At 41.5% G+C, this 15,186-nt stretch overlaps 1 protein-coding gene across 3 annotated transcripts in view; it reads left to right on the top strand.

Moving 5' to 3' along the window:
* MCC (MCC regulator of Wnt signaling pathway) overlaps positions 1-15,186 on the top strand; it is a 220,504-nt gene that overhangs the window by 185,010 nt on the left and 20,308 nt on the right. For all 3 annotated transcript variants that reach the window (XM_075488555.1, XM_075488557.1, XM_075488558.1), the window contains 4 exons: positions 593-733; positions 1,949-2,049; positions 4,643-4,826; positions 12,662-12,896. In XM_075488555.1, coding sequence (XP_075344670.1) covers positions 593-733; positions 1,949-2,049; positions 4,643-4,826; positions 12,662-12,896 — 661 coding nt within the window. The remainder of the gene's footprint in view (positions 1-592; positions 734-1,948; positions 2,050-4,642; positions 4,827-12,661; positions 12,897-15,186) is intronic.

The raw sequence follows: 15,186 nt of genomic DNA, 5'->3' as shown, positions 1-15,186 counted from the left end.
CTGATATGAGCTTCTCTTTGACTATTGCCAGAAGTTTTGGAGATTTCATCGCCTCATTGAAACTTCGTTTGTATTTTGGAAGTTACCTCTCTAATCACAACCAAAATATTACTTCAAGGGAAATAGTTATTCTGAATGTTCCAAAGAAAGGGGGCATTTATGCAGCTGCATGATCCCTCCACACACCCACACATTGCACTAATGAATATGCCACTTAAAACAAGAAGCAAATGGGGCAGCAGGAATTGAGGAACGGAGGCAGAAAAATTAAGCAAAAGGTTAATATGAAACTGTCCTACGCAGTCTTGTGGCTACAGAATCAGGGTACAGCTTTCTGCTTGCTGCTGTTGCACAGGGTTATGATTACTTTGTATGGGAAGGAGACAAGAAGGAGAAGAGGCTGTTCTAAGAGAAATTACTGTCCTCTTGGCTCTTGATATGGGACACAGAACTGATAGATTTTGCCGTCTTCATTAAAAACCTTGTGTAGACCAAATGGTATTTGTTGTTTTAAATTATGATTGTTCTAGAGTTTTCAGGACAGTGCCTGCAAGCTAAGCTTGAAGGTTGCAAATTACTTCCTTTTCTACAGCCGTATTGAGCACTTGAAATCCCAGAATGACTTGTTGACAATAACACTGGAAGAGTGCAAGAGCAATGCCGAGAGGATGAGCATGCTTGTTGGGAAGTACGAGTCCAATGCCACAGCCCTCAGGCTTGCTTTGCAGTACAGGTATGTACCTATGCAGAGGGTGTCTCCACCAGAAAAAGAGGGAGCGGGGAGACTTCATAGAAGTCTTTGAGAGTGAAATTGTGTGCCATAGTAATACTGTTTCTTTTTGTTTCCTCCCTGAAAAAATGCCCCTTAGGTTAAACAACTTGACAAACTACAGAACTGAAGTTACTGATATAAGTGTATTTCAACCCTAGTTCACCAGCAGTAGTGAACTCGATCTAATAGAAATACACAGATTTATCTTTTCATTTTTAAATACTGAATTAACATTTGAATTAGGGGTTGTGTGTAGGCTCAAACTCTCTCTGCTGTATCTAGTCTTAAGATAGAGGTTCTCTGTATTAGGCTGGCACCTTTCACAAGACCAGTGGACCAAAGAGTAGTATCGTACTCAACATAATTCAGAGTGACTTTATGTTACATCAGTTGGAATTGTGGATTAATTGCTTGGTATTTGGTCACAACTATCTAAATTTACTTTAAACTATATGTAAAAAGATGGTGGTGTTTTAACTCGTTCAGCTGCACCTAATTTGGAACAGGCAGTTCTGGTCTTAAGACAAATTATGTGCCTTTTGAAGAATGTATTCTGTTACTGTTAGCCTTGAGCAAATTACAAGGAAATGTAAATTTCAAATAGGTGTATTAATGTATGTATTTTCAAAAACATTAGAATGCAACAGGAATGAGTGACTCACAACTGTATTTAGAAGCCGTTGTGTTGTAAGGAGGAAAATCTTACGGCCAGGACAGAGCAACAAGGATTTTTTGTGTCTTTTCTTCTCACTATACTTTGTATAGTTTAGTTACATAGTAGAGTACAGAATACTGTATTTGTATAGTAAGAAGGCCTGAAAAAGGTTTCTCAAAGGGATCACGTCGACCACCATTCATATTGTTGACTGTTTCAAACGTGCTTCTGGAGCTCATTTCACACTAGGTCATTCTCTTCTGTTTTAACTGGTTATGTTACTTGAGGCCAACCTGGGACCGTCATAAGGAAGGAGAGACTGTTGAATGCTTGTAGTAGAAGCTATGTGTGTTATGTTGTTTAATATCCCTGCTGCTAGACAAGTAGTAGGGAATCATGCGGTTGTCAGCTACCTCTTTTTTTTGTTGCTGTTGCAGGTATTCTTCCCTCCTAAACTGCAGATATATTTTATGTGATTTGTTTTCTGTGGTTTGTTTTCTGTGGTTTGTTTTCTCTTTCAGTGAACAGTGCATAGAAGCATATGAGCTGCTGTTGGCACTGGCAGAAAGTGAGCAGAGTCTCATTCTTGGGCAGTTCAGAGCTGCAGGTGTTGGTTCTGTTGGTAAGATGTCAATGAATCACTTAATTTAATTTTTTTTTTTTGCATGTCAGTTAGCATTAGAGTTAGTTGTAACAGTGAATCATCTCATGACCCATCACTTAATTAAACTGTTTTACACACCCAAAAAATAGGGGAAAAGAAAAAGAGAGACTGGAATTAAATCATAAAATTCACCAGCAATTTAAATTAGCCTACATATACTATCACAAGGGGATGCCTATTCTGGCAGAGGCTGCTACAGGCATGCAACTGTACAGAGTGGAATTATTAAACAACAGTCATGAGCATATGTGGCTTAGGGCCTTACAGCTGTGGAAACTGCAAGTAGAGATTTTGTTTGAACCAGCAATGTTGAGCCCCCTAGAAGTTGAGTATAGTCTATGAAAAACTGGGATTAAGACAATACAAAGGTAGCATTGAGTAGTTACCAAAAAAAATGCAAAAAATGGCTCTAGTTTTTCACCCCACATTTTGCCTTTGCTCTGAAATTTTAAAACATTCTATCTAATGTTTTACTGTGTTGTTGGGGATATTAGCCTATATGTTCTGCGTTTTTCTTGTTTTATGGGTAGTTAATCTTGTGACTAGGTTTTGTTGTTTTATAATATGCTGCTTGCTAAGTAATGGAATAAGCCACTATCATAGGTACAGTTCAGAAATGTTTGGAGCTTGATGTGCCTGCTGGCTCCACTTTTCTGATAGAAAGAGGTGTTTACACAATGAATGTTAATCTGGGTTTTATAGTCCCATTCCTTTTACTGATAGGAGAAGGTAGCCATAGTAATCTTCAAGTAGAAAGAAGGGAAACCTTCAGAGAGAGAAGAATAGCTCTTCGTGCTGTGCTGAAGTGTAGTAACTGCCTGGTTGAGACTGTATTATAACACTAGCTTCTCAGGGATCACTGAAATGTAAACAGAAGGCTTTTAGAGACAGGTGCCCATCTGGCTTTAGAGCCACAGGACTGATGTGGTCAGCCTCTTGTTTCAGATGACTAGATGCACTCAGCCCACAGTCACCGTGCTGTTAACCATGCCCCTTATTTTGTATCTCTCCCGGTGCTAGAAGCAGGCCCTTGTGTACCTGTCTTGGCCTGCGCAGTGTGTGCCATACACTAAACGTTAGAGTGGATGTCTGAGATTTTCATCCACCTTTCTTCCAGACTCTGGTCATTCCTTTCCACGATGCGCTAGAGAGCTTTCCCTGCTGGCAGAGATCAGTGGCCAGCAAAAGTGAATTTCATCTTTGATTTTCGATTCACGTAGGTGGCAGAAGGAAATCTTAGAAGGGAGAAATACTTTGGGTTTGAGCAGGGTTTCATCTCACATGCATTTTATGAAGGAGAGTGTAGTTTAGTTTTTATATAGGTGTCTGTCTACAGCTCTTAATTACGGTATTATCAGTTATAGTCCTGTGATAGAAATAGTGCCAATTTCCCATTACATAACACAGCTTGGAGGAAGTTGTGGTTGGTTTATGTACCTTTACTTCACCATGAAATTTGATTAAAACACCTAGATAAAATAGCAGATTTTTGGTTTGAAGATCAGTCAAGTTTTATATCAACATCTGTGAGTGGAAAAGTCATGGGAGTTGCTTCTGCATCACTTTCAGCTGAGCATATCCAGCTGCTCTTAACAGAACATTCTCCCTTCCTTTCTTCCGCATTGAAGTTATTTCTAGTGCACGCACTTCACTTAGCAAGTGTGAAGTATGGGTAATTGGTCTTTGACTTGAATAAGGATGAAATGAAAAGCCAACATAGAGCAAAGTGGGGTTTTTTTTATATTCTCTGACATCTTTGCATTGTATTTGGTAAAGTATGAATATATGGTAGCTTTGTTCAGACTTTCAGTGCAGCCACTAATGTGTCTTACTTTAATGACTTGACTCCAGCTGGAGTTAGGACTATAAGAGTAGTGACAGTGGCAGTGACAGTGACAATTCGTGTCCTGCCTCTGCTGAAGGGATGGCTTACCAGCTGCATAGATGCTGCATAACCACTAGAAATTATAGCAAATTAATAACCGCCAGTGCTAGGTTTCTTTTGGTTTAGTACACATGACTGTAAACTCTGAAAGGCTGCTTCTAAGCACTAAGGCAATTCTTCCAGCTGGAAAGGTAGCCTGTAAGAAGGTGTTCTGGCAAACCATTGGGCTTGAGATAAAGGTGCTTGTGAGAAAAAGTGCTGGAAATGACCACAGTGTGAAACAGCACCAGACTGATTGGAGTAAGAGTTGTAATTTAGGCTGAGGCTTTTCCAGTGTATTATTAATTTGAGCATCCTAACCTAATCCTAATGCACAATGCCCACCCTTACGAACAGACAAGCTAGCTAAGATAAAACATCACTTAAGACATGTATCCAGAGCAACAGGTACCTGGAGCTTGTGGCTGGGGGGAGATGCATTCAGGCCAGTAGCCCAGTTACCACTGATGCTCACACAGAAGATGAAGTTGCTTTTACATCACAGATCGGTAATTTATTGTCATCGTCTTGGTATGAACTGAGAGTGCATAGAAGCATCTCTACTCTTGCCTTAATTTCTATCACCCTTCTCAAAGCTCTGAAACAGACTGTTTGCTTGAAAACTAGGGGACCAGACAGGTGATGAAAACATCACCCAGATGCTTAAGAGAGCTCATGACTGCAGGAAGACAGCTGAGAACGCAGCAAAAGCCTTGCTGATGAAACTAGATGGGAGCTGCGGGGGAGCCTATGCAATCACTGGCTGTAGCGTGCAGCCCTGGGAAAGCCTGTCGTCCAACAGCCACACAAGGTAACTGCAACTCATCTGCTCTCCTAATCCCCAAGTGTTTGATTTCAGACCAAAAGTTATGTTATATTGTATTTGCTGAACTAAGTGCAAAGTTCCTGCATATGGGTCGGGGCAATCCCAAGCACAAATACGGGCTGGGTGGAGAATGGATTGAGAGCAGCCCTGAGGAGAAGGACTTGAGGGTGCTGATTGATGAGAACCTCAACATGACCCGGCTGCATCAAAAGAAGCGTGGCCAGCCGGTCGAGGGAGGGGATTCTACCACTCTGCTCCGCTCTGGTGAGACCCCACCTGGAGTACTGCATCCAGCTGTGGGGCCCCCAACAAAACAAGGACATGGACCTGTTGGAGTAAGTCCAGAGTAGGGCCACGAAGATGACCAGAGGGCTGGAGCATCTCTCCTATGAAGACAGGATGAGAGAGTTGGCTTGTTAAGCCTGCAGAAGAGAAGGCTCTGGGGAGACCTTATAGCAGCCTTCCAGTACCTGAAGGTGGCCTACAGGAAAGCTGGAGAGGGACTTTTTACAAGGGCATGTAGTGATAGCACAAGGGGTAATGGCTTTAAAGTGAAAGAGGGTAGATTTAGATTAGATATTAGGAAGAAATTCTTCACTATGAGGGTGGTGAGGCACTGGAACAGGTTGCCCAGAGAAGCTGTGGATGCCTCCTCCCTGGAAGTGTTCAAGGCCAGGTTGGACGGGGCTTTGAGCAGCCTGGTCTAGTGAAGAATGTCGCTGCCCATGGCAGCGGGGTTGGAACTAGATGATCTTTAAGGTCCCTTCCAACCCAAACCATTCTATGATTCTGTGAACTACTTCCCTCACCTCAGTGCACTGGCTTCTTTGATTTATAAGTCACAATGCCTCAGTGGTCTAATTTAGATAATTTAGGCCTAAATTCTTTAGACTTTGAGCGACTCCAGCCAAGAAGGGTTTTGTATAAATTTGTTGTGAATGGGTGACTCTGAACTTTAATCTTCCTCATAAAGGGCAAAACCATTACATTTGTTTTACATCAGTGACTTTCTTCGCTGTTTTATTGGAACTAAAATCATGTACTTATTCATATCTATAGTATGCAGACGGCACAGATGTATGGAGAAGCAGAGGTCAGAAGTATGCTTCCATCGGCGTTTTGGAGTGCTCAAGAATTGTTTTCTAAATATTGCAAATCCAGCTGTTTTGTTTTAAACCATTTCCTCTCCCTTCTTATTCCCCTTTGCTCCCCACCCCCAGATTCTTCCTTCCCATGCTATTCTTTCGCACGTGGAGTGTCAAATGAACATCATGACAGACAGAGTGGATTCTTCCAGGAAAGGCTGGATATTGCAGTTTTTCTGAAGACCTACAAAATAGTGAAACTCAAATGAGCTATTATTGCAGAAGTGTTCCAGTTCAAATACATCTGCTAGCAGCTTCATTTGGAACCGTAGCCTGCCTGCAGTGTAATTGTACTCTGTGCAGTCAATATGTGTGCTTGTGTGTGGATACAAATTTGGCAAGCATCCTGGATAAATATAGATGAACATTTTTCTTTTTAAAAGTTATTTTGGTTTCTCAGATTCACTCTGAAACTTCATTTTAATTCCGTTTTTGAGCCAGTTCTTTATTCAAGTGCTGTCATTTTTTGACACTTTCAAAAGTTAATTTTAGTACTATATCATTTCCTCTTCTTGCTGATGCCTCTGCCAAAGGATCTTATTTCCTGCCATGTGACTAGCATGGAATAGCTAAAAAGCGAGCAAAAAGGTAACCTGAGGGAACAGGGTCCAAATGTGAGGTAAATTTTAACATTTTATTCAAAGAAGTTTTATGGTGCTCTTTCAGTCCAAGAAGGCTGTATCTTTATTCAGAAATTAATGTGGCAGCATCTGCGCTAGTAACACATTGATCACTCATGGTGCCAAAACTATTTACTGGCCTTGGAAAGAAGGTTACACAAAGCTGTTTCAAATACTTGACTTGCCTCAGTCTGCGTGCACTTATGCCATTTCTACCCCTGCATGCGAACACGTTATAAGTGGCCACATGTAGCAACACCTCTGCCTAGGCTGAGCTTGTTTTCCATTCTGTTATTTGAAAGGATCATTTTCAGTTGTTCATAACTACCTCAGTGTTTTTCTTCCTTGTGAGATATCTGGTATGTAGTCAATGCATAATTTTTTTTCTTGAAAACAATATAGATCATTTCCAGTATTGACAGGGGGGAAATTGGCAGGGCCTGAGGGTGGTATTCCTGTTTTACAGTTTGTTCTCCTAGCCTTTCACTGAAAGTGTTTGGTAGGAATATAGTTTCTACGGTCCTTGCTTTGTTGAACATAATTTTTGGGGTTTTGAGGGGGAGGATAAGGGAGGGAGGTGTGTGTGTTTGGGGAGGAAAATTTGGGGAGGAAAATCATCCCTCATGCTCATTGTTTTCTGTGAACTTTTGGTGGTCAGCTGGCAATGTGTGTATGTGTGCACGTAACATGTTGGCTGAGTAGATGAAGTGTCAGCAGAATATGATTAAAATGGCATAGGATTTCAGACTTCATCAGTATAAATTGTGTCATGAAATGTAAAAATGCAAACATAAATGCTTCTGTGTGCAAGAGAGATGTTTTAGCTCGAGTCAGTATCATTGTAGGATAATTTTTTCTGGTGTGGAGCAAGATACTGTACTGAATAAGGTCACTATTATTATCTGCTTTGATATATGTGGAACATGAGAGAGAAAAGCTTCTCTCACTCACCCAAAGGGCACACAGCAAGTCAGGAACTTGTCATATGGGCATCCTGATCTGATCATCACTTACACATTGTCGTCCCTCTCCCCTCCCCCAATGCCCAAGGTAATTTGTCTTTGTCTAGACATACACATCCGTGAAAATATTTCTGAAACTTTAGCTTCTCCGTGAAATACAAATATTCTCTTCTTTCCTTCTGTTGTGTTCAGGTGATACGTGGTAGGGGTGTTTTCAGATTTCTCCTTCCTGTGGACCCTGTCTCAAAATACAGGCATCCCCTCTTCAGCTTTACAGACACATGATACTGTGCCAGCCCACAGATGGAAAATCTGTGTTGGTTCAAAAGGCACACACTTTTCTGTGTTTACATCCGTAAATGTTCTATCTCAGGTTTAAAAAATTAAAGACTTAGTCTTTAACTCTCTTATCCCTGTCATTCTGGATCGTTTTTGTTTCTCTCCAGGACCCTACTCCGGCTTTTTGGAGTTATCCTGCATATGTTGCCAGCTCTCTCAGCCCATTCATGGGTGCTCCCTTGTCACTTGGCTCCCTGCTGCTCTAGACAGACATCCCGTTGCACAGACCTCCAGCCCTCTGTGATTCTTTGAGGTTGATGGTTTCCATTTCCTTTCCTTTTCCATTACAATAGCAATCCAAGCAGAGATAGGAAAGCAGACTGTGGATTTCTAGCTGTTCCTGGAGGCTTAATGTTTTTTATTTGTCTTAAGGAACTTGGCAGTCTGTAAAACTGGGGAGTAGAACGAGCCCACGTCACTAGCGAGTGCTGTGTGAACCACCGTGGGCACCACTGCACTGAAATGAAAACATTTTTACATTATGTGGTTCAAACATACTCCAAATCTGCAAGACTGATCTTTTGCCATAGCTGTTCTAGTGTTGCAGGCTTTTAGTTGCAGATGTGTATTGCTACGTTTTCCCTTTGAAACCGAGTAAAGAGTTAGTGGGATGATGAAAACTCTGCTTTGCTGAGACTTATGAGAAATGAGTAATTCTCCCTGCTGTTCAAAATCCTGTAGAATAGGGACTTATAATGGAATTGTTGACCCATCTTTAGCTTTGGCATTTCAAATGAGATTCTGAATGTCAAATCATTGAACACATTACGGAGAATAAATGCTTGGTGAGCCACTAGTGACAAGTGGTTAAAGACTGTAAAAGGGAGCAACTGAAATGAAATGAAATGCAATGAAAGAGCATCACAGAGGTTGTTACTGGTGAAGGGAATAAAAATAATGGCAAGCATCTCAACTCATTTGGCTGGCAGCAGCACAGTAATGTTGCCAATTCATTTTTTGAAAATAGAAATAGGTCTGCAGCGTAGTTGGAATTCGTAATTATTTTAATGGACAGAAGCTAACTATAGAACATATAGTGCCAACAAGGTTTGACTGATTGCACCTTAAAAAGAAGGAAACAAAAGAGAAGGACTCCCGTTGTAACACTGACTGAAAATGGTGGATTTTATTCCCTGCAGTGCTAGCAAGCCCAACCTTACGTCTGGATTCATGGGGGGAAAGATCTGGTCTTTTATATGCAAAGGGGATTCTTTTCAGGATTATGCAGTGTCACGAAATATCTGAACTCAGCCAAATGTAGGACTACATCTCATCAGAATCACCTCAGATTTCAGATGAGTAGCTGACAGACAAGATTATCTTGACTGAAGTGTGCAAATAAGTTATTTAGAAATATCCCAACAGATACCTTAATGTTAGCTGTGTAACACTTCATTGCTGGACTGAACTCGTCTCAGGAGGAAGCAGGGTGGTTCCACCAAAGATTCTGATTTTAGCCAAATACACTGTTGTTTGTCTTTTGGCTGGTTGGAGTATTTTTCAGTTTCTCAGGAAGTTACTGTCTTTTGGCATTGTGCTGTTTCAGATCTCAAGCCACAACGTTCACCTGGAAGATGGTTGGCCCATGTATACTGAGTATCAAATTCTTTAAAGTGTAAGGTTGTGTGCAGGCATTCAAGCAAGTTTTGTGGATTCAGTTCTGACAGCGTTATTTTAGTTCTATCAGCTTTTGTATGATCTGCACCATTGCTGAATTGCATATTTATTTATGGACATGGTGTTTAACAGATGAACTGGAGCTTACACAGGATTTTATGGACAAAATTTTGTAGTGTACAGAAGTTACTCACACAGAGGCACTGTTGGAAGCCACATTTGTATCCATCCACTGCATTTTATACACACGTGTGCATGTGAACACACACATGCATGCCAGCAAATAAAACTGCATGTTATATTATACCAACCTGCATATTTTCCACAGGCTGTATGTGAAAATCAATTTGACATCATCCAGGCATGACATCATTGTAAAAGACTTGAGGGACGAAGCAGGTGGGAAGAACATTTCTCTTTGCTTGTGCTGAATGCAGCAGCAGTTAGAATGAGCAGGTTGATGTTGTATTCCCTGCAGGTGTGATGAAATTGTGATCCTTTCTCTATCTTTACCAACATGCTTGAGAAATGAGAAACTGCACATCTCTTGCAACAGTTTCATGGGGTTTTTGGATGGATGCATTATACTACGTATGCACTGTGTTGGTCTGTTTTCCTTTGTCCTGATTGCTGTTCGAAGGGAGAGCAATATCTGAAATTCAGGATCATATGCTTACCAGCTGTGGGCCCTTAAATAGAGCAGCAATGGAGTAGCATTATGGCAGTGGAGACCTGTATGGTGGGGCTTTTGGGGGAACACACCCTGGCAGAGCTGTGATGTGGGAGTTCAGAAACACTACAGCGTTGTTTCCGTCCCTCATCGCGCAGCCTCATTTTTACAACAGTCCAAAGTGGGCTTTGTACCCTGGCTTTCTGCAACCCATACTGCTTCCAGTCTTCTGGGTGGGGGCTTGCTGCTAAACATGGGGGGAGAGGGAAGGTTCTTGTCCCTTTGTGTGCTGAGACAGCTTTCTCACTAAGCTTCTTGGAAAAAAAAAAGGGGGGAAGGAAAAAATAAAGAAGAAGAGCAGCTTGCTAGTAATTCAGCAGAGGAGCCAACTCAGCTGCAGACAGGCAGGCAGGCAGGCAGCCAGGACTGAAGTAAAAGCAGCCTGAGTATCACTGGCAACAACCCAGACTGCCTTCCTCAGTTTGGGCTGCTCTCCCCTAAAATATACGTGCACAGCCGTGGACCCTTAAAGGCCAAAATCTGTGAATATCCAGTGAGTACGAGGTCCAACACAACATAACAATGGACTTTGAGCCTTCTTACTCAGGTTTCATTCCCAGCAGGAGAACTAGGTTTTCTTTCCTTTGCAAGCGAAAACTGAGATGAGCTCTTTGTGTCCCAAGATTTGAAGCCCGTGTAGGCTTTAAAAGCTGTCCTTCCTCCAACAACAGCCATTTTACATTTAATCCAGAAAAGCTGTGCAATTGCTGTCTTTGGGTGCTGAGGAAACTTGCAACATGACTTCAGTACAGAATTAAGTATTTCTCACATTGTCTATCCCTGTGATTTTTATATCAATATCTACTTCACAGAGGTATCTTTAGACTCAGTAAAGCAAGATTTATTAAGAGTTTTGGGATTCTCTAATGAAGATCTAATGAACAAAAATCGGTTTCAGCCTGAAAGGGTGTCTATGTAGTGTAGGTACTGGGTGTTTTTAGCTTCACTGCAGATGGAAATGGGTGAAAACAAATGCAAAGACCAGTTTACACTTGTGGTAAATATGGCACCTATTATCCCTAAGAAAAGAAAGGAAAAATGGGAAATTGACAGAGAACTGTAGTAAAGAACTGTAATGCGATATTTCATGAGAGGGAAGGATTTTGAGAAATCTTTGTAGACCTGCCAATTCCCCATCTCCTCCAAGGCTATGCTTGGAATTTGTGGGAAGATTGGCAATTATTTGAGGCACTTAAAATCAATGTAGCTTTAGCTGAAGTAGAACCAAAAGAAAAGAGAAAAATCTTGATAGGCTTCTCCTTTTTCACATGCACAATGTGTTTTAGGACATCATTCTGACTCTCACAGCATGTAGCGGGTGGGGCTTTTTTTCTTCCTACAAAAATGTTGAACAGCAGTGCAATTTGATACAGAAAGTGATTTATTCCCCTGCTGATAACTGAGATCATCTAGCATTCCAGACAAGCACAGTTAATGGATGACTTATCCCTCACCCGGCAGCTGATTACAGGACCTCAGGAGACAGCGGGCAGCTTCGAGTGAGGTTATAGAAACAACACAGCATTTTATTTTCCTTTTAGTGTTATTGCAACTATATTCAGCCCTGGAATGCTGTGGCCGTATCAGTCTCGGCCCCCTGCAGCACTGGCATGCGTGTAGGTGGGTAGGCAGCTCTGAGCCACCCTTGCTGTAAGACATTAGTTCTCCCTTTCTGCGATCTCTGTGTAAACATTTGTGGGGCAGACGAATGGGCGGTCATTTGTTTGATGCCCGTAGATAGGAGAAGTTCCGCCAAGTCTGATGATGGCTTTTTATTAAAAATCCTGCTAACTTACGGGTTGGTTTTAAACCCCTCCAGCCCTGAAGGAATGTCAGTGCTCTGAGGAATACATGAGTTGAAACATGCTACCTCCTGGCATCTGCCAGAGGAATTTTGCTTAGGTTGATTCCTACAAGTACCCATTAAAAATATCTGAGATGATAACTGGTATTGCCATCAGCAGAGATAAATGAGGTCTGGGCTGATTCTTTTTTCTTAGCGGATGTTTCTTCCCAAAGAAGATGAAGACTCAGTGGTTGAGCAGTGGAGAGAAGCTTGCCCTGCTAGGGTTTTGCTAAGAAATCTTAAGTAGTTTCAGTTGTTTCAGAAGACACCATTTTGGAAAATGTAATTCAGTTACATGTCACTAGTATCTGGCTTTGCAGAGAAGTTGTCACATGATTCAATTTTCTCATGCAGCTTAGAGAATTAATTTCTTTTCTGAATTTGTCACACCCCTCTGCATCTTCTGAACATTGGAACGTCCAGTCCACGCTATGTGTGTCCTTTCTATGAACTTTTAAGTAAGACTCAGATGTGTTGATGAAGTATTGGGAGAGTGTTTGATGTAAAAATACAGATTTTGTTCCAAATGTTTTTTTTTAATACCGTTCTTTCTCTTTCCAGTACTACCAGCTCAACTGCAAGCAGTTGTGATACGGAATTTACGAAGGAGGATGAGCAGCGGCTGAAGGATTACATCCAGCAGCTGAAAAATGACAGGGCAGCAGTGAAACTGACAATGCTGGAGCTGGAAAGCATCCACATTGATCCCCTTAGTTACGACGTTAAACCTCGTGGAGACAGCCAGAGGCTAGACCTGGAAAATGCGGTCTTGATGCAGGAACTTATGGCAATGAAGGTATTTTATTTATATCCAACAGGCTAACTGCACTGCTGACAGTGCCCCTGTGCTACAAAACATGCTCAGTCACACACATGGGAGGCTTTGATAGTGATCACTGGGTAATAAAGGGTAACTTTGTTGAAACAAACAGTCAGGGCTGAAAATCCAGTAGTCAGAAAGTGACAGAAGGCAGTGCATTTAACACTGATGAGCTATGTGTGTTTTGAATTAGGCGAGGACTTGATCCGTGGCACTAAACTTGGAATGCTCTCCTTGAGAAACCAGATGCTCTCTCTAAGAGATACGGCAGCTGAGTTGCTTGAGGGTGACCAAAAGCATGATACAGCACTTCCCAAGAGACAGTTCATTACTTTACCTACAAGCTTGCAAATGTGCATCTTTAATATTTGTAAACTGAAGCAGAACAAATTCACCTCCTCTTAATATTGCCGTGGGAGGAGGAATGGTCTGTCAGAAGCTATCATCCCTAATGCTCTCCAGCAGTCGGTCACAAGTCCAGAGCTGTTCTAGGCATTGTGTTGCAATCTGTAGCTCAGTTCAGAGCCAGAGCAGCGTGTGGTGTGTAATAACTTGCAGTAACAGAGGTTTTTGGAGAAAACTCTGGTCCCTCAAGCCTGCTTTGTACGTCCAGTTCTAAAGATGTGATCTAGAAAAACTGACCTTTATTGACCAGGTGTAGAGCTTATATCATTTTAAATCTGGCTTCTGTATTGACTTTGAGAGAGGTGAACTAAAACATAGGAACATGTTAAAGGCAATACAAGCGTGTGACTACATTTAGAAATTGTCTGGTCTTGGATCAGTTTAAATAAGTTTAATTTCTGCATGTTAGCAAGTCCTATTTTAGTCAACTAATGGCGGATAAATCAGGTGGTGGTATCATGTGGGACAGCAAATCCTAATAGTTTCATAAGCTTCTAAAGTTATAGATTTTTGTTCTAGTGCTGGCTAACTGGTAGCTTAGTAATGATAATGATGTTCTTAGTGGTGCTGCCTTTCCATGATGGCAAATACAATTTTGCAATAATGCATTCAATATTTGCGGTTCAGAAAAAAAGATTGCCTGCTACCAGTCAGAAGATTTAAAGTTATGTTAGTTGTTTGAATATATTTGAATATATTGTGGCCAACAGCAATATATTCCCCATAATTAAAGCATACGAGAGGTACTGGAAGACATTTGTAGATAATTAGATGTATATTTCAGATATCGTACTTCCTTCTTCTCTTTTGCATCCAGATCTCCCTGAAGTCTCTTGTACACCATTCTTACCTCTATCTTTAAATTGATTGGTAAAGGCAAGCTGCAGAGCTATCCCTTGTGATTAGTGCCCTTGCATTGCCTGACCTGGCAGGAGCACCAGCAGTTGCATATCATGATTTCTGTCACAGTTTTGAGTGCTGGTAATCCTTTTGTTCACTGAACGACCATCTAATTTGGTTTTGACACATGGTGTCGACTCATAACTTTTGGCTGGACCTAGCACATCAGGTTTTCACTGCAGGAACTGTCCCTAGAAGAAGAAGAAGAAATTTTTCTTCTTGGTTGGTTTGTGCGCAGTCCGTACTGGAATAGACACACATTTTACATAGGTGGCTGAAGTCACCTTCAGTCCTTTCTGGTACAGGGAAACTGACAGTACTGTTATTCGTTATAATTTGTTGTACTTTGCTGGAATTCAGAACTGCAGGAAATCCCTAGGTTTCTGAAAGGGATATGGTGAAAACTCAAGTTTGTCAAAGCTTGGAATGAATTTGTTGGTAAGTGCTGTCCTGCTACAGAAATTGAAAACTCTGGCCTTTCTTCTTTGCATAAAGCATTACAAAAGGCACAGCTACACTCTGTGCGCTTTGGTCCTAAGAGAATGTGCTACCTTATTAGCATCCATGGTTGTTGCTCAGGTCTGCATCACACCTTGCTGACCTCACATATGAGTTCAGCAAGCTATAACATAGCTGAACCTAAGGGCAGGACTCACGGATGTCTTGCCTTTCTGAGTGTATTGTTTGTATCTTATTATTTGGAACATGTACCTCATACAAAATAGTGTATGCATCTGCCTTCTGAGATAACTGGAGAATTTAAATTTCCTTACGGTATTTTATTTAACTTGAAGCAGATGGACTCATCTGTGCTGCAGAGGACTTCATCATGTAGCAGCTCTTGATTTGTTCCCTCCCTTCCACATTCTTAGCAAGGATGATACAGCTTGATTGAGCTACTCGAGGATTTCCTGCATTGCTGGGTCTTATGACCTGCTGCTGTCTTCCTGAAACTTGTATC

This window comes from Mycteria americana, chromosome Z (assembly GCF_035582795.1).
Source record: "Mycteria americana isolate JAX WOST 10 ecotype Jacksonville Zoo and Gardens chromosome Z, USCA_MyAme_1.0, whole genome shotgun sequence".
In the NCBI taxonomy this organism is placed as follows: domain Eukaryota; kingdom Metazoa; phylum Chordata; class Aves; order Ciconiiformes; family Ciconiidae; genus Mycteria; species Mycteria americana.
This window is presented reverse-complemented; position numbering and strand designations above follow the sequence as displayed.